Source organism: Neopelma chrysocephalum, unplaced genomic scaffold (assembly GCF_003984885.1).
Source record: "Neopelma chrysocephalum unplaced genomic scaffold, ASM398488v2 Primary Assembly neopelma1_200, whole genome shotgun sequence".
NCBI lineage: Eukaryota > Metazoa > Chordata > Aves > Passeriformes > Pipridae > Neopelma > Neopelma chrysocephalum.
Window position 1 is genome coordinate 1,659,083 of NW_020897862.1, and position 24,516 is coordinate 1,683,598.

At 51.4% G+C, this 24,516-nt stretch overlaps 3 protein-coding genes and 1 long non-coding RNA gene across 10 annotated transcripts in view; 2 read left to right on the top strand and 2 right to left on the bottom strand.

Annotated features, from left to right (window-relative positions):
* MAD2L2 (mitotic arrest deficient 2 like 2) overlaps positions 1-5,663 on the top strand; it is a 5,935-nt gene extending 272 nt beyond the window's left edge. For 3 of the 7 annotated variants that reach the window (XM_027703003.1, XM_027703001.1, XM_027702997.1), the window contains exons 2-9: positions 1,487-1,538; positions 1,772-1,890; positions 2,422-2,493; positions 3,292-3,392; positions 3,508-3,602; positions 3,707-3,780; positions 4,779-4,871; positions 5,163-5,663. In XM_027703003.1, the coding sequence (XP_027558804.1) occupies positions 1,499-1,538; positions 1,772-1,890; positions 2,422-2,493; positions 3,292-3,392; positions 3,508-3,602; positions 3,707-3,780; positions 4,779-4,871; positions 5,163-5,204 (636 nt within the window). In that variant the 5' untranslated portion in view covers positions 1,487-1,498 and the 3' untranslated portion in view covers positions 5,205-5,663. Of the gene's footprint in view, positions 1-465; positions 540-600; positions 621-1,485; positions 1,539-1,771; positions 1,891-2,421; positions 2,494-3,291; positions 3,393-3,507; positions 3,603-3,706; positions 3,781-4,778; positions 4,872-5,162 lie in introns of those variants that run through there. The other 4 variants (XM_027702998.1, XM_027703002.1, XM_027703000.1 and 1 more) reach the window with 4 other exon arrangements.
* Positions 5,664-6,050: 387 nt separating this feature from the next.
* FBXO6 (F-box protein 6) lies at positions 6,051-9,279 on the bottom strand. The gene is made up of 5 exons (XM_027702994.1): positions 8,915-9,279; positions 8,177-8,303; positions 7,394-7,489; positions 6,941-7,076; positions 6,051-6,232 (listed from the first exon to the last, which is right to left on the bottom strand). Exons 1-5 carry the CDS (start codon positions 9,171-9,173, stop codon positions 6,089-6,091), a joined length of 762 nt encoding a protein of 253 aa, XP_027558795.1. The 5' UTR covers positions 9,174-9,279; the 3' UTR covers positions 6,051-6,088.
* Positions 9,280-9,398: 119 nt separating this feature from the next.
* On the top strand, positions 9,399-15,035 carry FBXO2 (F-box protein 2). The gene is made up of 6 exons (XM_027702995.1): positions 9,399-9,454; positions 10,960-11,233; positions 12,301-12,427; positions 12,524-12,619; positions 12,962-13,097; positions 13,504-15,035. The coding sequence occupies exons 2-6, from the start codon at positions 10,984-10,986 to the stop codon at positions 13,636-13,638; spliced, it is 744 nt and encodes a 247-aa protein (XP_027558796.1). The 5' UTR covers positions 9,399-9,454; positions 10,960-10,983; the 3' UTR covers positions 13,639-15,035.
* The window catches only part of LOC113977143, a 53,611-nt gene continuing 40,213 nt past the window's right edge, over positions 11,119-24,516 (bottom strand). The window contains exon 3 of the long non-coding RNA XR_003537265.1: positions 11,119-11,187. This is a non-coding gene — a long non-coding RNA (uncharacterized LOC113977143). The remainder of the gene's footprint in view (positions 11,188-24,516) is intronic.

A 24,516-nucleotide genomic window follows, 5' to 3' on the forward strand; every position in this document is an offset into this window, starting at 1 on the left:
TGCAGGGGGGGCTGTAGGGGATGCAGGGCGCGGGGGTGCCCAGCGCCGAGGAGGAGGAGGTGCGGGAGCGCAGGGTGCTGGTGGCAGCAGCGGTGCCTGCCCCGGGCACGGACGGGGCAGACAAAGGACGGAGACAAAGGCGGGGCAGCCCCGGGGCCGGGGGGGCGAGGGGGGCGCGGCGGGCGGGCCCCGCTCACCTGCGCGGCGGGGCGGGCTCCGCGCCCCCGCTCCCCATAGGGGCTCCCCGGCGTTACGGCCGCGGAGCGGGTTAGCGACCCAGCGGGGGCGCAGCGTCCCCCCCCGCCCCGGCCCCGCCGTGCCGGGGGAGCCGCGGGGTCGAACGGGGGGCTCCGGGACCCGCGGGGGCCTCGGGGGGCAGCGCCGGCCCCGCGCCCGCTCCTCCCGCCCGCTGGGGGGCGCTCGGCACAAGCGCGTGACGTCACCCGCGCGCGCCGCCCCCGCCCCCTCCGCGCTGGGCGGGAGAGAAACGGGCGGAGGGACCGGTACGGACAGGGGAGACTGGGGGGATAGAGGGGCCGGTACGGACAGGGGAGACTGGGGGGATAGAGGGGCCGGTACGCAGCGGGGGGACAGCGGGGATCGGGGGGACAGCGGGGACGGGAGGGGAACAGCGGGGCCGATACCGACCGGGGGTGACCAGGGGGGAACGGGGGTGACAGGTGGGACAGGGCCAGCAGGGGCCGGGGGGAGCCCGCGGGGGGCGGTGGGGGGACACTGGGCATACGGACACCGTGGGGACAGTGGGGTTGGGGGGGACACCGAGTCGGGGGGGTCGTGCCGATGCGGGGCCCCCGTCCGGGGCCCGGGAATGCCGGGGAAAGGCGGTGCCGTGCGCGGAGCGGGGCCGGGGCGCCCCGGGGGTCCAGCCCCCCTGCCCGGGATCACAGACACCCCAGCGGGCAGGGTCCTGCCCTGGGAGCCGAGCCGCGGGCAGGGCACGGCTGGGGCCAGGGCCAGCTGTCCTGGGAGCCCGCGGAATAGACGCGGGGAGGTTGGACGTGATGAATTAGAGTTACGTGATATCCCCTATCCCTGCAAGTGTCCAAGGAGGTGGGGCAGGGCTTGGAGCAACCTCTCTAGTGGAAAGTGTCCCTGCCTGCGGTAGGGGGTGGATGAGATGAGCCTAAAGGGCTAGAAAAGGAAAGGAATAGGAAGCTTTAAAAAACCAGTGTTTCTTGTGCTACTAAAAAGTATTGGTCTGAACTTACCTGTGTCCCAAAAAGGGAGAGAGAGAGTGGAAAAAAAGCAGGAAATAAATTATGGGTGATCTCTCAGTTGGAGGTGTGAGCCAGAACACTGTGGTTTGTGCACTGCTGGTGATCCTTGAGGGCTGTGGTTGCAGAGGGTGCTCACACCTCTGTCTGTGGGCCAGCAGGGGCATGGGAGAGGTGGATGATTCCATGGGCTGACTGTGTTCATAATACAGCAGCCAAAGGATAAACATTCCTTTTGTGGTTATTTCCAGGGCCTGGGGAAGATGACAACTCTCACACGGCAGGACCTGAACTTTGGGCAAGGTAACGTGTTGTGCTGAACTGCAGCTGATGCCCCTGTGAGCCTTCTCCTTGCCACTAAGAGTTGTTGGAGGGTTGGTCTGTCCCTAAACTTCCTGCAGCTAAGGGGATGCAGGCGAAATTTATGTACAAAAAAAAATATACCTTTAAAAAAATTCCTCTGAGTCTATGGTATTGCTCTGCTTTCCCCCCCCTTCCCCCTCCCCCCTTCAGCATTCTTTACTTCTGTTTTTCAGTTGTTGCAGATGTTCTTTCAGAGTTCCTGGAAGTGGCTGTTCACCTCATCTTGTACGTCAGAGAAGTTTACCCCATTGGGATCTTTCAGAAGAGGAAAAAATACAATGTACCTGTCCAGGTAGGAGATTTTCCCTGAAGCTGACAGCCACATGGACAAGCAAAATAGCAAGGATCAGTCAACAGTCACTAGAACAAAAACTTGTACTCTGGAAGTGATTGTTTTAATGTGCAAACTCATTTTTGAAGGGAAATTAGTTCCTGTCATAAGGGAGAGCAGCCCTGTAGCTGAGGATACAGCAGTGCTCATGGAACAAGCAGGTCATGGACAGCAGTAGTAGAAGCCTTCCCCAGCTCTGTGCAGTGAGGTAACAGGACAGCATGTTTCCTAGGAAATAGGGATGGTTGGAATATGCTATTCCCCATATACTGTTGTGGCTGTATATTCCTCATAGACAACACCTGTGTGGGTTGATTAACCCTTCCCTGAAAGAATTGCTGGTTTGAATGGGCAACTCAGCATTTTTCACCAGTATTTGAAGTGTGACTGGAGTGCCTTGTACACACTGGTGCTTCTGTTTAAATCTCCCCTTTTAGCATTGCCCTGCTTCACATCAGACACAGCTCTGACTGTTCCCTGTGTTTGCTACAGATGTCCTGCCACCCAGAGCTGAACCAGTACATCCAGGACACGCTGCATTGTGTAAAGCCACTGCTGGAGAAGGTGAGAGCAAGTCAGGGACCAAAGTACTGCAAGTGGCTCTGATAGAAAGTAAGAGAACATAAATACTCTCTTAATTGCAACCTTTATTTACTAATTTACCATATACACTATATGAGCTGATAAAGTTCCTAACAAAACTAAATGCAACACCTGTAACCTTTTCTGGCAGTTAAGGCCTTGCTGCATCTCCTACTTGTACCTGAGGACATATGTGTGTATTTCCAGTTACATCATCCTGCACTTTAACATTCTGCTTTTGAATCCATCCCAGTTTAAGCACCTGTCCTGGCAGAACAGTTTGAATGCTTTTGTAAGAGAAAGGTGTGACCTGTGAAACATTCCAGGAGGCTGCTGGCAGGTTTTGTATTCCTTGATCTTCACAGACAATCTTAATGCATATTCAGAAAACAGAATTAGATCAGTTGTACAAAGCTGCTCTGTTTGGCCAATGGTCTGAGTGTTTCTTACCTCCCTCAGTGTCCATCCCTGAGGGATGCAGTGAGATGGCTGCATCTCCTCCTTTGTTCCAAAACAGGATCTAGAGAAACACACAATTTAGCACACCCATCTCTCTCAGCCTTAGCCACAAGCTGTCAGTTTAAAATCTAGCAAGAAGTGGCTTTACAAAAGCAATTTTTCTGATTGCTAAGGATAATCTGAGCTCAGGCTTTGGATAACTGCTTGTGCTGTGAACCCCAACAAATACAGTGGGAGTGCACTCCCACTATATCAAAGCACACTGGGGGCAGCACACAGCTTGTTTTAAGGAAGGGATTTTTCTAATCTTTGTTCTTGCAGAATGATGTGGAGAAAGTTGTGGTTGTAATCCTGGATAAAGAGCACCACCCGGTGGAGAGATTTGTCTTCGAGATCACCCAGCCGCCTCTGCTTTCCATTAGGTGAGGTTTCCCCTCCTGCTTGCCCATGGCATCCAACACCTGCCTCCAAGGGCTGTTCTGGGAGCAGCTCCAGGCCTTTGCTGCGTGCCAGTAACAACTGCTCTGTCCTCCACAGTTCTGAGTCCCTGCTGTCCCACGTGGAGCAGTTACTCCGTGCCTTCATCCTGAAAATCAGCGTGTGCGACGCTGTGCTGGACAACAACCCCCCAGGTAAACGTCCCTCGGATCCAAACAGCCTCATGCCTGGCTTTGCTTGGCTTGGCCCATCCCCTGGGAGCTGTGCCCCGAGCTGGAACCTGCCATTTCTCTCTCAGGTTGCACCTTCACAGTTCTGGTTCACACACGGGAGGCTGCCACACGGAACATGGAAAAGATCCAGGTGATAAAGGTGAGTGACACCTTTGGGCACCTGACTGTGTGTGAGAAGCTGCAGAGCAAAGGCTGGGCAGAGCAGAGTTTTGTTCTCTATGAGATTAAGGCTGACAGATGTTTTGAACATGCACTTAGTGTCACGTGATGCACTTCAGAGCTGTTCTTGAAGTGGGTTAAAATGGTTTGTGCTGGTGAGGTTGGGAGCACATCCACCACACTCAGCCACAACTGCAGACAACGGCTGCTTCAGACCCTGGAACAGATTGTAACAACACTCACTGCCCAGTGCCTGCTCAGTCACTTAAAAGTGCTCAGACATGTAGAACAGGTAGTTGAATTTAATCAATAAAAAGCAGGTCTCATCCCCCATCCACTGTGTGGATGGCTGATTCTGCACAAGGAGCAAGGCAGACTAAGATTCAAGTAACTAGTAGGTTTGGGGGCACAAATAAGTTTGAAAGTGTGTACAGATCACTTTCTAAAGCAAGATTATTTTTTTTTTTTAAGAATCCTTGCACAGATACAGGAAAACTTGTCCTGAGCCAAGTTGTGTCCTAAGGCACAATAAATAAAGCTAGTGAAGTATAAAATTATCTCAATGGCTCTGTACTGTTTTGTAATGGAAACTGACAGTGTAGTAGGCCAAGCTTTAAACTTCCAAGGCAGGATGGAAATCTGTGCCCCAGGCATTCAGGAGTTGCAGTTAAATGCTGGTATAAGGGACAGAAGAACATGGTAGCTCGTGACAGCTGAGAGTGTATCTTTTAAAGAAGTGAGGTGTCCCCTTTGCAGTAAGCAGAGGGTTGACATCATAGTTTGATGCTGTAACTGAAGACAGTTATGCTGAGTCTCAGGGCCAAGTGTGCAAGTGTTAAGTTTTGCTGTTGTGGAAGGTTTGAGTGACCTGTTCCTTCCTCAGCCATTCACTCTCTGATTCACTTAACACTGAGGAAGAGCTCACCTTGCAGCCCTGCCAGGCTCTGCCAGTAACACACCTTGTGTTCCTGCCCCCAGGACTTCCCGTGGATCCTCGCTGACGAGCAGGACGTGCACATGCACGACCCCCGGCTTATCCCCCTGAAAACCATGACATCTGACATCTTAAAGGTGAGCAGATCTGACCAAGAGGTGGCTGAACCTGCTGTAGTTCTGAGCTGTGTCTGCTCTCACACCAGCTCTGCAGTTTGCTGTGGGGTGACAACTTTACTACTGCTGAGCAGTGGCTTAGCCTTGCAGGTGTCTGTGCCAGTAATAAAAGCAGGGCAAGACTCCTCATAATAAAATAACCCCCTGGTTATGGGGGAAAGTACAAACCTTTCCTATTCAGCCTGTTGTAGGCTTTTCCCCTTTCACCTGCCTGTACACCAAACAGGACTGATGCTGGTTTCTCTCCTCCAGATGCAGCTCTATGTAGAGGAGCGAGCCCACAAAGGCACCTGATTTCAACTCTTCCTTGCCTTCGAGCCTCATGTGATCTTCCAGTGGAGTAAGATCTGTCACAAACCATACCTTGAGAACCATCTCTTCAGCCAGCCTTCTGGTGAATGTAGAGCAGCTGCTGCCTCTTTATTTCAAGTGCTCTTACCACTGTATATAGAACTGACTTGGAATGTGGAGCCAGAGCCTGTTCCCATGTTGACTCGTGTGAGTGAGTACAGGTGTTGTTACAGTGCGTCCCTGGGGAGTCAGTGCTTTGTACCAATCCAGTTCTCACCTGATGGGGCAGCTCCCTTGCACAGGGGCAGGGATGGACAGCAAGGAGCTGTTCTACAAGAGCAATGGACTCGTGCTAAGGGGGAGTGAGGCCTTATGTAGTGTCTGTCCACTGTGACTGTCCCAAGTAGTCTTCAATAAATATGAAGTTTTACCCCATTTGAACTGGGCTGAGTCCTGTTCAAACCAGCCCCCCTTCTTAAGTGAGGAAGTACTTTTTCTGTGGAGCTTTCACCACTTTTCTGGCACGTATGTGGACTCTGTCAGTTCCTATGAAAGGCTGTACAACCTTGGTCTCTCCCCTTTCCATGGGAGACCTCTCACCCAAAGGTGGCATTACCAAGGTGGAGTTTGGTACAAGAGCCTGCCCAGCACCTCCTGCTTCCTCCAGGTAACAAGTACAAGAACACTGTAGATTGAGGCTGGGCGTTGCTTTAACATTTTATATTGGGTTACACAGTTCAATACAAAACAAGCTCTGCTGTGAACAAGGAAAACAAGCTGCTTGTGTTTGCAAGACAAAGGACGCTCACCCAGGGAGTACAGACAAAAAGTGCACCTGAGGCCACCTGGTTACAGTCCTGAGGTAAAGCAAACCATTTATTGTGCCTTCATAACGTGTGGGGCCCAATGGTGATGCTGCTGTTTGTCACACGGACCCCATACCATCCTGCCCAGAACTGGGTGTCCTGCCCTCCGTGCTGGAACAAGATGTGGCGAACTCCTGCTGGGTAATTCCGGAATGTGTGGGAAATCTGGAGAGAAATAAGAGAATTCCTCTTAATTTGCTTAACTAGACCAGCAGGGACCTGAACCTCAGACAACTACAGTCTGTGAGTCTTTGAGCTTTTCCTGAGACCAAGATACCTTTCACTGAAAGTGCACCATACTCCTTTTTTGGAGGATGGGGCAGAAAAAGCCTCTCACTCAGCCTTGTGCCCTGAAATGTTCTTTGAGTCAAACTAACATTAAGCTCAATTCTTAGGTGCATTTGTCACATAAGTAACATCTAATGTGGATGTTACTTATGTGGTCGTTGCAGCAAATCAAACCAGTTATACACCTTTAACAGTTTAAGAAAAGTTAAGTCTGCAATACTTGGCCATCCTTGCACAGTAGTTTTGAAACAAAGGTTTTTGATCCGAAAAAACAGCAATCTGCTCTTGTGACTTAGTTATTTAGACAAAAACTTAGGTGAAACCCAGAAACAATTAAAAAGACTGAATACCCAGAAGCCCAGGGGATATTATCTAGAAAATCCTGGGCACCTAAAAAGGAACTTGACTTGATCAGGGCACCACTGCTTCTTTGGCATCATCACCAGCAAGGACTGACTCACCTGCTGTATAGAGGAGGCTGGAGAGCAGAGAAAGGTCCACTGGGACTTTTGGCCAAGTGAGACTGGCAAGACTCATGTGCCACAAAACTGATATAAAGCTCCTGCCCCCGGGGTTGCTGCTCACCTCTCTCCACTTGGCATCATTCCACTGCTCGATGATGATGTGCTCAGGTTCGAACTCGTCCAGGACGATGTGATCAGCCGAGAGCAGCCGCACCCTCAGCTCGTAGTGGCACCCACAGTCGGACCTGGCAGCATACCTGGGGAGGCAGAGGAGCCAGGGAGCAGGGCTGTATGTACAGCCTTCACTTCCCCCTGGGGTTCAAAAACAGTCTCCAAGAAGATCCCTGTCTGCACACTCCATAGCTATGGAGAAGTTCTACAAGTTCCAGCTATCCCTTCCCAGGATTGCCACCTCCTCGCACCCCTTTAATAAGCTGAGATGTAGCTTATGCTTTACTCGAGAGCTACAACTCCCAAAGGATAAAGAACTGATTTTATAGCATGAAAAGCTCCACAGGCCTAGCTTAATTCTAGGCCAATACCAGAAATTCTAGTTTTCAGTGTATCCTCTTACCAGTCCTTGACTACAATTTCAGGCCGTATCTCATCCATCAGCTGATCCTGGTATCCTTCATTCTTCAGAGTAATGAGCTGAGACTTGAGGCATAGCCTGAAACAGCATTAGAAATACTCACAGTTCCTCAAAACACATCTCTTCCCTCTCACTGTCAGTGTCCTTTCCCTGACAGATTTACTGCCTGCCCAGACCTTGAAGGCCCACAGACCTGACCTGGCTAAGGCCTGCCTTTTCCGTAGCCAGAACTGGATAAGGAAATGAACTGAATTAGCTTCACCCCCAAATAAAAGGAATAGCTGGATTAAGAGGGGTCCCTGCACTTGTGTACTGGAACAGGAAACCACTGCCTAGTGCATGTAAAAGCAGCTAATCCTCCTCTGCTGACGCTCTGCATGACACACCTACCACTCCTGGAGGTTCCAGAGCCCTGTCAGGTAAGTGCAGCTGATTATGTTTGCCAGAGCCTTAACCTTTGCCCATCAACTCTGGGAGAGGAGAATTATTGTAACTATAAAATCCACGTGGATTATTTTAACTATAAAAATTACAGGAGGTTCCTGGTAGAGACAGAGAAACTTGGCATATACTGTGACCAATTCTCTCAGCAGTACCCTGTGTCTTTAGACTAACTGGCATAAAGGCTTAATTAAGCTCCTTCCTTTTCCCACAGCTGGGCTAAGGTTCAGTGACCTGCCTCAAGCCTTCTAACTGTGGTGCCTGGGCAGACACACAGGGGGAAGGAGGTTTCCCAGCTCCAGATTACTGCAATCCCATTCTTACCCAAATGAAGTGACAAAGTATTTGTGTACTGTGGGGTCTGGCATCAAATTTCCATGAGCTCCAGGCAGATCCTCAATTATCCATTCATCTCCACCGTTTTCGTCAATTCTCCAGTGCTTGAATTCCTCTACAAACACAGGTGTCCAAGATGAGGGTTAGGACCTCACTTCAGCTACCAGCAGGAGCTCTGCTTTCATTAAAGAGTCAGCTACAGGAGAATTCTGTTAAGCTACGTGGAGTTTTCAGATCCACTGTATTTTTCCTACAACCTGGAAGTGACTCCTGTCATTAGGTTGCTTTTCATGTGGCTGTCAGCAAGGGAGCTGACACAAACCATCTGACCACATCACAAACTCATCAGCAGCAATAAAGTAGAATTACTGTAGTCCTATTAGTCAAGTCTTTGATAACACAAAGTTCTCCAGCTGCCCAAACTTTTACTGCCAATACCCGATGGTTTCATTACCACCTTGTACTTGCTGTGCAAATTAATTGTCACCGTTTGCAGTGCTGGGGCCTTGCAACTCCAGATTTTTCTGGTTGCAACCACAAAGCACTGGTAAATACACACCCATCTACCCACAGCAGTTCTACTGCTGCTGTTGAGCTGGATCTGACCCAGCAGAGCTCCACCAGCAGTTGGACAGTCCTGCAGCACGAGCAGTTGAGTCATGCAGGATATACTGACTCACTCTCGACTTCTCGGAAACTCTTAACTGCTAAAATAACGAAACCAACCTTCAGCGCAGGGGTTTTTGATTAAGTTTTTCTTCAAGTGGCAGAGCATATAGAAGACCCTCCAGTCAGAGACGTTCCTGTCCAGGCTCTGCCGATAAAACCCGTCGCGCTGGCACTTTCTCTTCCAGAGGGTGTTGAGGTCCACCACGTACCGCCACTGCGCGCACACCAGGCGGCAGCTGCGGAGCAGGTCCCGGGCGGGCAGCAGCGACAGCAGCTGCACCAGCACGTCCTCGGGGAGGTCGCCGATGCTTGTCATGGCTGAGGGCGGGGGGGAACCGCAGCCCCGGGGCAAACACAGGCTCTGCCTAAGGCAGGGGCAGAGCCATGGGCAGCCCAGCGGGCCGAGGCCCCGGCCCCGCTCCGGTACCGACCTGCGCCCTCCGGCCCCGGATGTGCGGGCGCGGCCCTTCCGCGGGGCGGGGGAGGGAGGAGCGCGGGCGGGGCCGCCGGGCTTTATCAGAGCAGCCCGGACCGCCCTCCCCGAGCCCGCAGCCTTGTGTCGGGACAGCCCAGCCCGGCCCCGGCGCTCCCGCCCAGGTAAGAGCGCTCGGTGTCCCCCCGAGCCCCTGCGGGTGTCCCGGGCTGTCTCCGGGGACAGACGGAGACACGGCACGGGGTGAGCGCTGCCCGCGATGCCGGGATGCGGACCGGTCAGGGGGAGGATGCGGACCGGTCCCGGGGGAGGATGCGGATCGGTCAGGGGGAGGATGCGGACCGGTCCCGGGGGAGGATGCGGACCGGTCCCGGAGGGGATGCGGACCGGTCCTGGGGAGGATGCGGACCGGTCCCGGGGGGATGCTGTGAACTGCGGTTGGAAAGGGAAGGTACCTCCGTCCCTCTGCCGAGCGCGGGGGATCCTCGCTAACGAGGAGAGCGGCGGTGCTCCATCAGCAGGCGGGGCCTCTGAAATTCCTGTAAGAGATCAAACCAGCATGACTGCTCATGTTTCTGGTTTGTTGTTTTGTTTTTTTTTAAATTACATTTTAGCCTTCAGGACTGCGGTGGAGGGTTGGAAGCGGAGGGGAATGGGAAATCACTGATGCTATCCCCAGAAAAGCCAGGGAATTTTAAATGACAGTTTGTCCATGCTGGCTGCAGTGCAGATAGAGAACACACGATGCTCTGCACCTGAACATCTAGATTTAGGATGCTGTTACAGAAGTGACTCTTTATTTCTTCCCTCCCTTGCCAGGTTTGGCACTGCTGTATTTCTTCAAGTCACATGTCAGGATATTTCCCCTCTATTCCTGGTGCTCTCCCAGGCTTAATGACTCGTTCCCAAGGAGTTTGGCTGCATCCATGCAGTTCACTGCAGTCTTAGCAGCTTCCCAGCCCCAGGACTCAGCTGACACAACAGCAGTGTCACAGTGCATCCATCACTGGTGACAGGGGCTCTGAAACTGCACAATCATCTTTCCTTAGTCCTGCAGCACCTGGACCTCAGGGCAGCAGAGAGCTGTTTGGAGGCCAGAATTAGCACACACTTCTGACTTAATGGCTCAGGTTATGAGGCCATAGAAAATGGAATATTAGAGAATATCAACTGAGTTATTTTCAGCTATGCTCAGACCTGTACTTTATACGAGCTCATGACCAAGGGGATTAAGTGCCAGCCCCCTGAGGGAAAGCCTATCAGACATAGAATGAACCACTGCAAGGGTGGCTGGCAAGATGCTCACTGCTGATATTTGGGTACTGCTCTGCAGCATTTGTTATCAGGGATGTTCCTGAAGGCAGAACAAACATACCCTCTGCCTCCCTCTGCAGAGGAAATAATTACTAAGAAGCTGATTTTTGCAGCAGCAGAGATTCTGGAAGGACTGCTGCCAGTCTGGGGAACAAACAAGCTGCCCACAGTTGCAGATGTCAAGTACTTCCATTTTATGGGGGGATTTAACTCAGGGCTTTCACTTATGACATAAAATATTCATCTGCTTCAGCATATTAATGGGTGTCAGGAGGCCGTGAGCTCAGGGAGAAATCTATGGCCCCAAAATCAAGCCTTCAAATAACACACTTTCCCTTTTTTCCTACTGCCTCAGTGTCTGACACTGCTGAGCCCAGGGATGGAGTCCCTCCCTGAAGCAGTCCTGATCCGAATCCTGGCTGCCATACCTGCAGTGGAGCTGGTGCTCGTGTGTCGCCTGGTCTGCTGCCAGTGGAAGAACCTGGTCGATGGAGCTGCACTGTGGATCCTGAAGTGCCAGCAGGAAGGGCTCACTGGGGCAGAGTCAGAGGAGGATGCAGAGAACTGGCAAAACTTCTACTTCCTGAGTAAGAAAAGGAGGAACCTCATCAAGAACCCATGTGGTGAAGGTAAGAGACAAGCACAACATGCCCCAAGATTTCAGAGAGATAACCAGTTACAGAGAATTGGGCATTTCCTCTCTTTGAAAATAGATCTTAGCTGCTGTCAGGTTGCAGAATTTCCTCTTTGCCCAAGAGTCAAACCACTCATTGCACGCAGCCAAATCATTTAATGGGCACGAAGGCCTTTGATAATCAGTCTTTGCAAAGGGCTTTACTCCACATTAGGTTTATATAACCCCTGCAGGGATCCAAATCAAGTTTGAGAGACAAAAATGTCCTTTGCAGAACCCGTCCAGTGCCGTAATGGTCGTGGCATCTGTTTCTGTATTGCTTTTGGCAAACCATGACAGGAGAGAGGAAACCTTTCCCTGCTCAGGGGCCTGTCTGCCCTCAGCTCACCAGCTCTTCAGGCTTCTTTCCTTGGAGCAGCAAATCATGTTTTCCCCTCCCCACACAGCCCACATGCCCCACGTGCCATTATTCTGGATCCATGAGCTTCACTTCCCAGAGCTGCAGTAGCAATAAGCAGCAGTAAACAAGCCTCACAACCCAAGCAGCAACAATTTCACACATCACAGACCAAAGCAATATCAACACAGCTTCTCCATTTGACTTTCTGCAAGCTTTTCCAACATCCAGGCTCCCTCTGGCTAAGACCAGAAAAGTCCTATGTTTAAGGCTTTACTGCTTCTGAAAATACCACTTAGCGATTTAGAAAACAGAAATAAAGCAATCAGCATCTCTCCCCAGGTTGTTTCTGTCTTGTGACCACTGGAAGTGCTGATACACTGTTCAGAATACCTAAATCCTTTCCCTGGAGTACTTCCTTAGACAAACCTACAACCACACAGCCATTTTGCTGGGGAATGTTAAAGTTTGGTAATACTAAGCTCAGCCAGACTAAAGGTTTTTGCCTGACCTCTACTAACATATCCATAGTCTACATACAATATTAGTGCTGTGTCTAACACTGAGCCTTCTCAAGCCAAAAGAAGGTTCCAGTGGGAGATGGTCAGGTTCCCCAGGCCCACAGAAACTAAGACTCATCCAAGTCTCTTCTCTGCCATTTGCAGAAGACTTGGAGCACTGGGGAGAGGTAGAGAATGGAGGTGATGGCTGGAAAATTGAAGAGCTCCCAGGGGACTTTGGAAAAGAATTCCCTAGTGAAGAAGTCCATAAATACTTTGTTACATCTTATGAGTAAGGCTGCTTTCTTCTCTTATTTAGGGAAGGGAACATTTTTGGTTCCCCCAGTCCCAGGAGAGACTGTGATACCAATAACATCTTGTCTTTCAGATGGTGTCGAAAGGCTCAGGTCATTGACCTTAGGGCTGAGGGCTACTGGGAAGAGCTGATGGACACAACCCAGCCTAAAATTGTGGTAAGAGACTGGTAAGTAGTGAGGATGCCTCAGAAGGCAGGCAGAGAGCAAAGAAAGAAAAAGAAGGGCAGGGAAGGCACGAACCTCATATATACTGGGCCTTAAAACCTCAGCTGCCAGGATGCCCTGGAAGTGGAACAGGGCTCACAGGCAGCTCCCACGAGCTTCAAAGTGTTGGTGCACGTGAACTCCACAGCCCCAGTTCCTGTTGTGAATGAGGGGAGGTGCTGGGCTGGGGCAAGAACCATTTCCACCTCAAAGCAAGGCCCCAGTGACTTGGTGGGAGTGCAGAGCCCGTGTTCTGGCTCTGTGCAGAGCTCCCAGGCGGTGCCAGCAGCGGGGTGTCCCTGCAGGTACGCGGGACGCCGCGACGCCGGCTGCCTCTACGAGCTCTGCGTGAGGCTGCTCTCGGAGAACGAGGATGTGCTGGCTGAGTACAAAAGTGAGACTGTTACCATCCCACAGGACAACGATGGCAGCTGGACTGAGGTGAGTTGCAGCCGTGGGCTCAGCAGGTGACACCCAACCGGCATGAATCGGGAATATTTTGAAGCAGAGGGAAGCAGGAAAGTTCTCCTGGAGGAGGAGAAGGCTCTGTCATGTGTTCTCTGGAGCCATCAGCCTGTGATTAAACAAAGGGATTATACTGGGAGGCTACCTCCCAGGAAACTTGGAAACTTGCTGAGTTACCACTGCAGGTGTAAAGTGAAGGAGATGTCCAAGTGGGAGAGGTTCTGAAAAAAATAATGGGATCAAAGCTCCTTCTACTGTAAATGTCCCCGCTGTTACCCAGCCTGGCAGGTGTGACTGGGGCTGTGGGGCTGAAGGCTCTGTGCACTGTAGGTTCATGGTGGTTTGACGCTTACCAACAACCCTTTTGTCTCTTGTCCCAAAGATCTCCCACACCTTTTCCAAGTACGGGCCCGGGGTGCGCTTTGTGCGCTTTGAGCACGGCGGCCAGGACACGCTGTTCTGGAAGGGCTGGTACGGTGCCCGTGTCACCAGCAGCAGCGTGACAGTGGAGCCGTAGCCACGCTCAGCTGGGGCCTGCATGCTGGAGCTGACTTCCCTCAGGGCATCCCATGGCCTCTGGATGGTCTCTGCATGGTGCTGCTTCTGGCTGTAGAGCATCGGGCCCTTCTGCGTAGGATCGCGCCTGCAAGACGCCGGGAGCCAGCGCCCAGCCTTCCTCAGGAGTGGGGATGGATCTGAGGTTGCACCACAAGGCTCAGCCTCACCACTTGCACTGATGTTCTCCATCAGACGGGAGATGACCTAAAAGTCCTGCAGACCTTCTCTCCTGAGCCATTAACCCCAAGCCAGACACCCCTCCTGCCTGCTCCCAGACTTGGGCACTCCTTGACTTAGAGGGGTACTTAAGGCATATTTTCTGGAAGGTAAAGAGTGGAAGAAAGTAGGAAAGAAAAACATAGACCTTCTGCCTGAGAATGTACCAGGGAAACCCAGAGCCCTGTCACAGCTCTGTCAGCAACTGCTTCCATGGCCTGCAGTGAGAACCTGGGCTTCTCCCATTTATAAACAATAGATGTCATTGCTTACCACAGAGGGGCTCTAGCTTGGCTGCCAAGTGCTATTAGTTTAATTTTTAGTGATAATGCAAAACAAGAGGGATTGGATCCTTTTCCCTTAAACTGTTCCCAGTATCCATTTATCAAGGCAAGCGTTGGGAACAGAAACCTGTCTGGTGTCCAACCCTGGGGCTTCATTTGGCTCCCTCAGACAGATGACAACTGAGAGTAATTGCTGGGAGAGAGAGAGAGATGACAACAACTTAGGGAAACGGGTTAGGAAAAATTGGGAGTGGGGTCCAGAAACAAATGAAAACAAACTAATGTGCCCCTCCCTGGCCTCTGCATGTTTCGTGCAAGTGTTTGGTCACCCAGTCTGACTCTGCAGGGAGGAGATACCCTGCACACACAAAGCTGTTTTGCCTCACTCCATCTCTGCAAGAAGAGATGGAGTTTGCCTCCTCCATGTGTTCACTGACAAGACAGCACTTCACTCTCCCACTTGTGCCTCTTGATATCACTCAGGGCTGTGAATCCCCATCCTGAACAGACCCCTAAGCTCTCCTGAGCCAAGCCTGTCCCTGTAGTTATCCCCGTCAGAAGAGCATCCCCTAACAGAGCTGCTGTTGCCTAGAGAAGGCACTTGTATTTTTGTGTCTCTGTCTGTCTTCCCTCCCTGGGCTGCCACTTTGCATCCAAGTGCCCCTTTACCTGAGCAGTGACTGCTCCTGCCTGCAGCCAAAGGAGAGCTTCCCCTGGGCACTGTGCACGCTGCTTCCCTGGGCTCCTGCAGGGCTGCCCCTGGGTGCCCCGGGCACACAGGGCTCCCAAACCATGGCCACGCTGTGCCAGAGCCCAGGCAAACCTAATAAAGTGACACAGCTGTGTGTGGATCTTCCCTTGTGTGCTGGGTGTCTGTGTTCTCTGTTTAGTTATGTGGAGCCACGTCAGCCAGTCCTACCCAAAAACAGGAGTCATTGTACCTTGCGTGGTACCACGAGTGTCCCTGGAAGAGGAACTGCTCTGTTCCCCAACCAATCAGCCTGGACCCTTTAGAAATGCTCCATGTGCAGCAGGTCTGCAGTGCAACAGCAAAGCAGAAGTGAACTTAAAGCACAGTGAGAATTCATGCAAGGCACAGAGGAGGCCCAGGAGGGCTCCTACAAAGCCCAGTCCTGCCAGACACCCTCCAGGTGAACTGTCACTGGCTCTGCTGTGAGCTCAGCCTTAGCTCTGACCCAGGAGGCACCAGAACCAGTTCACAATTTACCTCTTTCCCCTGCATCCCCCCTGCACACACGGTCACACAACTGCTGCTTTATTCACCACAGCCTTTAGTGCAGCTGACTGGTTAATCTTCAACTCGCTGCCAACTTTCTGCCCCAGAGAAGAAACAAGCCCTCCATCTGTCCCTAAGGAATCAGTGCAGCGAGGGGATCAATATTCCACATCTTGATGCAATTGTTAAACTGAACCTTTCCTAATCCACCATCTCAGAGTCAGGATAAGCCTCAAGATTAAGCCTTCGGATGTTGTGGCCCTTGTACTTAGAGGGTAGGGCCGTGGTCCCCACTTTGGGCTTATCTAGGCTGAGCCACTAAACACACAAAGCCTCTCCAGCAGCTCTGTTACTATGAACAGCTGCCTGGGGGCTTACCCTCCTCATGCTGTTCATGTTGGCTGTCAGGAGCATCTTGCAAAGCTGTCCTGACCTTCCCACTCCCTCAGAGAGGTGCTTTCCAAGGCACTTGGTGCCTGCAGCCTCCCTGCAGAGAACAGCCACCTCTGCCCCCCAGTGCTGCTCCCCAAAGTCACTGCTGACCTCAAGGGAGCCATTACCCCTTGCATTCAGCCACATCAGTCAGAATCCCAAAGCAAGTGAGTGTCTGGGCACATGGGGAAAAAAAAAATCCTGCTCACATTATAAATATTTTGTTCCAAACGCCTTTTGAATTTTGATCAAATACCAGAAGTGTGAACACACTGAGATCTGCATTGTGCACGTACATCCAATTCCAAACTGTCCATTCACCTGTCAGAGATGGGTAATGGGCTCTCACATGTTCCAGACTTCATGGAAATTGAGATGATACAATTTCATGGGATTACAGAAAGTCAGTGCAACTGTGACAAAAGGGCTTGGATGTATTAAATCTCCCAGCCACTGCAGGGCTCTGTTACAGCTTCAATGCCAGTTCTTTCTGCTTTCTGCTGTGCCAACACCAGCAGGCAGCTGTGTGACACTGCACAGCAGCTTTTGGGAACACTAATGACCAATGCAGACATATGCTGTACAGACAGAAAAATCTCTGACTCCAAGTAATTTATAACAGATATTCTCAACCCCCAGATTCGGAGTATTTAGAAATCTGAGCTTTAAAACACAAAAACTGAGTGCTGCTGGAGCATTCATGTTGTAGAAAAAAACCAACCAAACAAAAAACCAACCAAACTGGAACCAGACAAAAGGGTCCCCTCCCAGTCCTGGTTCCAGCTACAAGAGCTGCAGAAAGGGCTCCTGTTCCCTTTGCACATCAAACCCACAGTGCACCCCAGCACTGCTGAGCTACACCAGACACAGAATGGAACTGTCCTCCAAACACCCCACATTGGAATGGACCAGCTGGATGAAGAGAACTGGAGAGTTTAAGACACTTTGCTCTTGGCCAAGACACCACAGCTCTTACCTTGGCTGCTCCAATACTCAGAGGCACCAAGAGAAGCCCTAGCAGAGCACAACACACAGCCCTGTCCTGCTCTTACCAGCCCTGGGTGGCCACACCTGCACCTTGGTGGCTGCAGTTGTATGAGATGCCACTGTAATTTTTCTTTTCTACACAGCCCACCACAGCTGGTCCTGGCTATAAATGTCATTATAATACGGTCAAAAATACTTAAAAAGTGGTTGCTTTTGGGTTTTTTATTCTCAACAGCTTCTATAGCAAGTTTCTTGCAGAGGAACAGAACAGAGCAAGATGGGGCCCTGGCAAGGAAGTACTATCATATATCTCTTGTCAAGTCTAATTGAATTTTTCTATATGAAGCATCTATTATTGCCCACCTGGGGGGCTGTGGACAGATGGAGGAGTTTTCTCCCCCACCAGGCAATTCAAGATGGGATGGGAGAGATGGGGGAGAAAATAAAAATAATCTATCTCACAGTTCCCTGTTGCTTGCAGCCCAGCTGTTTTAGCCAGTTGTAAAAGGGAGGATGGTTTAGGAGCTTGATTCCCTCTAAATCAAACAGCTTGTAGAGGCTGGGAATGGCACTTCCTGAAAGACAGGACAGCAGAGCATCAGTCACTCCTGCAGCAGAGACATTCAGCCTAAAGCTGCAGCTGAGTAGGGTCACAAATGGGACGGAAAACCAAGGGCTTATCCTTGCCTGTCAAGAGCAGAACTCCCCTCAAGAACTGGAAAGCGCTGGGCTGGTGAACAAGCGTTCCCTGGGGCACACACCTCCCGCTGCAGCTCAGGCACAGCCACTCCCTCACCTCCTCCACTGCTGTCCCGCACCACACAGACACCTCGGGGGGCAAAAGAGTGCACGTGTGAGCAGCCCTGGCACTGAGCTGACCTGATCCCTGCTTCTCCTTCCATCCAGATGGCTCCTCCCGACGTCCTTGGGCAGCGACTGCCCTGCCCTCGGTCTCCTTACCTAGTAGGGAAAGAAGGACTTAAAGGTGCTTTCCTGCCTGGGAGCCCCTTTGGAATTACAGGGGGAACAGTGAGTTCAGCCTCACAGAAACTGGAAAGCACAAGGACAGCCCGAGAGAGCCGAGCTCCTGACACAGCAGCCTGCGGGCACAGCAAAGGGTCAGGGACACCCAGAACCAGACACACGCGGTGCCGGTGGGTGAGTGCGGAGGGGATGTCCCAGGATCAGGAGGGCCGGGCTCAGCCGGGCTCAGCCGGGCAGGCAGGGCAGCAGCGCGGGCTGGGGACAGCAGAGGGCACTCGGGCTGCAGGCAGAGCCCGCGGGGCTCCCTCCGTGCCGAGAGAGATGCGCGGGAGCTGTAAAGGGACCGCCCTGGATGCTGCGTTTGTGGGTCTGTGTCTGAGCTCTGCACCTTGTTTCTTCTTCTGGCGGCAGCTCGGGCACGAAGGAGCGTTTTCTCCTCGTCCTGCTGCGGTGCCTGGCTCGGTTTGCAGAGCAGCCTTTGCTGTGCAGACCCTGATGCTTATCTCTGCCATCGGGGCCGCCCCACACACATTTTGGAAGTACGGTTGCCCCCTAGGCAGCAGACACAGTGCACCTCTCTTGGATGCTGGCAGCGTTTTCAGCTGTAATGACTGATCAGAGCAGTGAAAGCTGCCTGAATGCAGATGAAGGCCTTTCAAATTCGATTGGAAGCAGCACAACTTGCTCAACACTATCCTAAAGCATCGATTTATTATCAGTATCACTCAAATCAGTAACATGCCTTTCCTTGCAGAGTATCTCTAACCTTAATCCAGCCACGAGTCTCAGAAGAGTCACCCGGAGCAGCAGGGCTGGGCTGTGTCCCCACATGCACCCTGCCCAGGCACACACGGCCCCCTGCCACCTTCCCTGCACACGGCAGCCCTTCCCAGGGAGTCAGGAGTCCCAGGGACATCCCACATGCCCTTGGCTGACCTCCCTTGCAGGCACTCAGAGCAGCTCATCTGGAGCCGGTGCCTGTGCAGACCCATTAACCACAGCGCAATCAGCGCTCCCAGAGCGGCAGAGAGGCTGCAATAAAGTCATAGGAGAGCTCATTGGGCTGATGGATGGTGGGGAAACATCTCCCTGCAGCAGGAACAGGGGCACTGACAGGGAGGGGAGCAGCTTTGGCAGCGAGGTGCCTCTCACTGAGCACCTTGTGGATGTAGGTACCACGTCCAGAAGCACTGAAATGCATCAGGGTGTATAAACCCTGGTTTCCCTGAGCACAGAGCTCCTTCTCTGTAGAGGAAGGATGATATCAGAGCTCTGCCACTTGCAATCCCTGCAAAAGGTCCTGAAGTCAAGCAGTGCTGTTTCCACCTCACCACACACCGTGCAGCTCCTCCCGTTAATATTGACACACAAAGTGTTGCAAAACGAAGCAGATAAAATCCTGATCCAGATATGAGTAATGACTTTGCATTTTTTTGTAAATTAAACCTAATCTTGTGTTGACTGTGCTATACAAGGAGAAATAATGAAACAGATTAAGATGAGATCTTGTTCACTCTTGCTGAACAAAAGCCAATTAATTGCCAGCAGGATTATCGTGAAGTCTTTCTCGTCTCAGACAAACACAATCAGATGGAGTCTGGGTGCTGGTGCAGGAGCTCTGCTTATTGGAGCGAAAACTCTGCCTGGACGGAGGAAAACACTGCAAACACTCCGTTAACCACATGGACACTCCTGCCTTGCTTTTCCTCCAGCCTCTCTTGCCAATTTGCACAGAGAGAGAGGCACCAACACACACACCTCCAACCACACCCCCCAGGCTTGTCTGCTCTAAATCCCCTTCTCCTGTTCAAGGCAGACCCCTCCCCACCCTCCCAGCACTCCTAACACAGATTTACCCAGACTTTTTTCAAAGCTTTCTGGCTCTGAAGGCTTTACCCCCTGCAAATCCTTTCTGCAGTCCTTGACCGTGCTGAGATGTTTCCTCTCTGTTATCCACACAAAATTCCTGCTCCAGTCTCTTTGCTACTTACCTGGTCCCCAGCAGAGCCACCTTCTACCCATCTGTCTGCCATGGTGACAAGCAAAGAGATTGTTCCTGCCTCTTTTCATCTGTCCTTTTTCCAATATAAAATAGAAATTCGGGAAAAATCAAGGACTGTAGGAAAAGGATCCAATGTCATCGCTCCCCCACAAAAATGAGGGAAGGCTGGGCACAAGGACTGACTGTGGGACTTGATGAAAGACTTCAGCACTGCAAGGCATGTCACTGGGGAGACACCCATGCCCTGCTGGGCACAGTCACCACTGTGTGGGAGCCCTGAGCCCTGAAGGGTGGTGGTACATCACAGAAACAGCTGGCATGGAGCAGCAAATCCTGGTTCTAGCTGGGAAGCTCCAGGGTAGGAACAGAAACCAACACCAGCACGTCTGGAAAAAGGAGAACAGCTGTGTTGAACTCACTGCCTCACTCCCAAAGTGAAGCTAAAAGCCACCCTACCCTGCCAGCTCAGGGCAATCCCCACTTTTGTGATGGCACCAAGAGCTCCACACATCCCACCAGGGGAGGAATCTGTAGCAGACAGAAATAAAAGGTATTGAGTGAATTTGTGAACAATTTACTTGCAGAAAACACTTCTTACTTTCACACCGGGTTAAAAAAAAATAAGAAGTAAAATTAAACCCTGTCAAAGCCTGCAGCACTGGCATTGACAGACAAAAATGACTTAAGAGAAAAAAAAATGGGCAGGGAAAGTGATTTTCTTTGCCTGCATTGCCAGGGGAATTAAATCTTGTTTTTTTCCCCGTCACCACCAAGTGGAATAATCCAATATATTAAAGTTAATGTGCTTCTTGTATTTATTGCTGTGTATTTGACCTAACAGAATTTTATTCCTACATTAAGAATAAAACCATTCCGGAAGGCAAGCTGCAAAGCTCTAGATCAATTACTACCTTCTCCAACAGCTGAAAAGTGAGTTATTTCTTGTAAGGGGGGGAGAAAAAAGTAGAAAATAATAATAAAAATAAGAAATCCTTTTCCCTGTGCAGAGAGTTCTGCACTGCAGATCTGGTGGAGTTCGGCAATATCGAGTTTGGTTTCTAAGCAACATTTTAAGAAATCAGGCAGCAGCCCCAAGCACCCTTCTCAGATGTTTGTCCCCCCCATCCTGCACAGCACACACTTGGGTACCCACCATCAGTGGGGACCAAATCAGGTTCAAGTGACCCAGCAGTGACCTGTGCAAGGCAGCTCTTGCTGGTGAGGAAACAACACCCTGGGCACAAAGTCATGGAACGCAGCACTGGGGGGTAAGAGAGCCAGGCAGAAGGGCACAGAGGCAGGGGGAAGACTCACTGATCCCAACCCACTGAAATACTTATGAAAACACTCCTTGTACCCTGCCTTGGGACAAGCCTGCTGCCCTGTCTGGGAGGGGTTTGGACCAGCACACACAAACTGCCCCTCCTGTCTCACTATCGAGGCTCTGACACTTTGCTTGGAGGGGTTAACTGGACACCCAGTCCTGGAGATCCCCAGAGGCAACACCAGCTCCTCTGTGACACCTCAGGGGGGCTGTTTACTGGAATATCTGAGGAGAGACCCCTCAAACCAGCCTTTCACAGAGATGAAGGAACACCAATCCTTGCTGATGCCACCGTTTCTCACAGCCTGGGCTACACCACCTGGGGCAGAGGGTGCTGAAAATGTGGCACATTTGAAGAAGCACAGGACTTCTCTAGACATTCCAGTGTTAGCAGGTTTTATGAGGAAAACCAGATAAAACAAAGGAAATGATACTGTTTTGTTGCCACTGGGTGTTTCAGCTCCAAGAAATGAGAGGCTGCTGTAATGGTTTGACACACTCCTCACAGGAAAGGAGATGCTGCTCACAGACAGTCATGAAGGTCAGTGCTTCTGTTCTTAGCAGAGAGTTTGGGATTCAGTATGGGTGGAAAAGAGGTGGGGGAAAGGGGCTCTGGTAAGCCTAAAAGGCAAGATCATATTTACACACAAAAAAAAGCACAGGATGCATTAATTCCTGCCCTATATCTAGACAGTGCTTGCTCCAGGAACGTGAGCCATGATACACCCATGTGCTTATGCACTATTAGCAGATTTTATGGTCTTCCATGAGCCATTATCCCTATTTTAGCACAGGGATGGCAGAGACATAAGCCTGCCTTGGAGTCCCTGAGGCAGCATGTGAGCACAGCCAGGAACTCCAAGCCCACATTTCCTGAACCAAGCTGCCTCCCCATCCAAGCCTCACCCCCTGCTTTGTACAGCCTCCAACACGGCCATGGCTGCTTGGAATAAAAGTTTGGACACAGTCAGCACACATTCAGAAAAAGTATTTCAACTGTTACAACTTCAGTAAGACAAAGCCATTCCTCTAAGCAGACAGGGCTAACTCAGGTTTTTATTCTCCCTCATGCTATCATGGTAAGGACAGAGTTTTAGGCACTTTGAATAGAAGGAACTAGGAATTACTACACATGCATAAGTTTCAGTTACATTTAACTGTGATCTTCAGCTCAATTGCAACCAGTAAATCTGAGCAAACTAGTCCTTTTAATAACTTCTTGGAAGGGCTGTACAACTGGTTTTTACATGCAGCCCTAACACTCACTTGCCTGGGAATTTTTAAATTATTGATCAGGACAAGAGCTCTCCCTTCAAGCATACTCCATCTAATCCTTTCATTTACTGTGCTTTTTGCCTGCATGCAAAATGAATGACATTTCATCTCATTTCCAAGTCACTTCCATGACATTTCCAGTGTCAAGGTCTACCTCCCTCAACAACACTACCCAGCTGGTGTCAGATGGGAAGGCACAGGAGCTCTCCCTCCCCAGCACGTCCTGCTGCACACCTGAGGGGCAGAAAGTGCTGGAAGGGTTGTTACATCCACCAGGCAGAGAAACAGCCAGGAAATACCCTGGGGTGCCCAGAGAGTGTCTGACGTGTGAGGCTAAAAAAAGGCCCATGCTGTCAGAGAGTGGTGCAGCGCTGACAGTGATACCTGTCAAGGCACTGGAAGCCCATCCTGTCCTGCCCTGCCCTTGGGTCAGTGCCAGTGAACACCCCGAGCCCAGAACTGCCAGGCTTCAGCTTCAACCACACACTCTGGCTCTCCTCCCTTGTGGGTGACACTCACCAGCAATGCTACAACCCTCCCCTACACACACACGAGGAGCAGCTGCCTGAAGAGACCTCTGAACTGCCTGAATAATTTAATCATTCCCATTTCCCTATCTCCCCACACTGCAGCCTGGCCAGGTAACCTGAGTCTTCAGAGGGTGTTAGAGCGAGAGGCAGAGGTGCTGCTGTTTTCCTAATGGCTTGTAAGCCACGGCCAGGAACCCCAGCCAAGCTTTTCCAGGCTGCTTTCAAACCCTTCCTTCACATTTGCTCCTTCCTAAGTGTCATGATCTTGTGCATGGGGAGGTGGGATAGTCAGGCTGGGAGCAATTCCTGCCCAGATGAACTGCTGCCTTCCTCTGGACTGTGAATAAATGTTCCATGCCTCAATTCACTTTGCTGCTCTGGTGTTTCAAAAGCGTTCAGGAAGCTTTTCCTGGGAACGAGCCCTGCTGAGCTGTGCACAGGCAGAGCTTGCACAGCAAGCACGAACCAGAGCAGACAGAGCACAATGATGGGATGTAATGTATAACAGCCTGAGCATGTCCACAGGGACACACACAGAGACCCACACAAAGGGCCACAGTGTCTCCTCTCTGTCCTTAGTGTCCCAGAGAAAAGGCTCTGCTCCAGACACTGCCCTGCTTGCAAGGGCAATGCCACAGGGTGTTCCACAGCCACATCTGCAGCGATGCCTGCTGTGCAACTCACACCCTCTGATCCACTCTGCCCCCCACAGCAGAGGTCATTCCCCTCTCTGGGTCTTACCTTGGGCTCTGTTCATCACCCCCAGCCTGGCAGGCTCCCACAGAACGCTGGTCTTCATCAATATTCACAGCAGCAATTCCCTGGCTCACCCACACAGGTAATCAGGAGTCTGAGGTTGGGCTCAGAGACCACAGAGCCCAATTAAATACTTGACACTATCACAGACCCCCCCTGAAACAGCCCTGGAGAAATTACCCTGTGTGTACCTGCAAATCACTAGATAAGGATGAACAGCATCTTCAGGAAACAGCAAATGCCCCATAAAAAAAACCATCAGGCACCTGTGTTTGTACAGAGTGCTAGGGCTGGAGAGAGGGAGATAAAAGAGCAAAACTCCAGTGAGAAGCAAACTCAGTGTTCTCCTGGCATGTGCAGGAATGTGAGTGAATGGGACACACACGGAGACAGGTCACTGTCTCGTTCAGGCACCTCAACCCAGAGCAGACAGGACATGGTGGCACAGACCAGCCTGGGATTATCAGAGAGCCCAGAGTGCAGAGGTGGCAGGAACACGGCCCAGACGGTGTCTGATGGTCCAGGAGTGACACTGTGGCAGGGCAGGGATCCCACACAGCTCTGACCAAAAAACCCGATGGTACTGCCTCAAAATCCTGGGTGCTTTGGGGACTGGTATCCCCAAGAGAGACCCAGTCCCAGGCCAAGCTGCTGGGCTTCTTCCCAGCCTGGTCACAGGGGCTTTTGTGCATCCCACAGCAGTTTTCTCACCCCCTGCTCTCAGCCAGGGAAGGAAGCACGTGATAGACATCAAGGACAGCTTCAGTACCAGACCAGAACCATCAATCACATCAGGAGTCAATTGACACA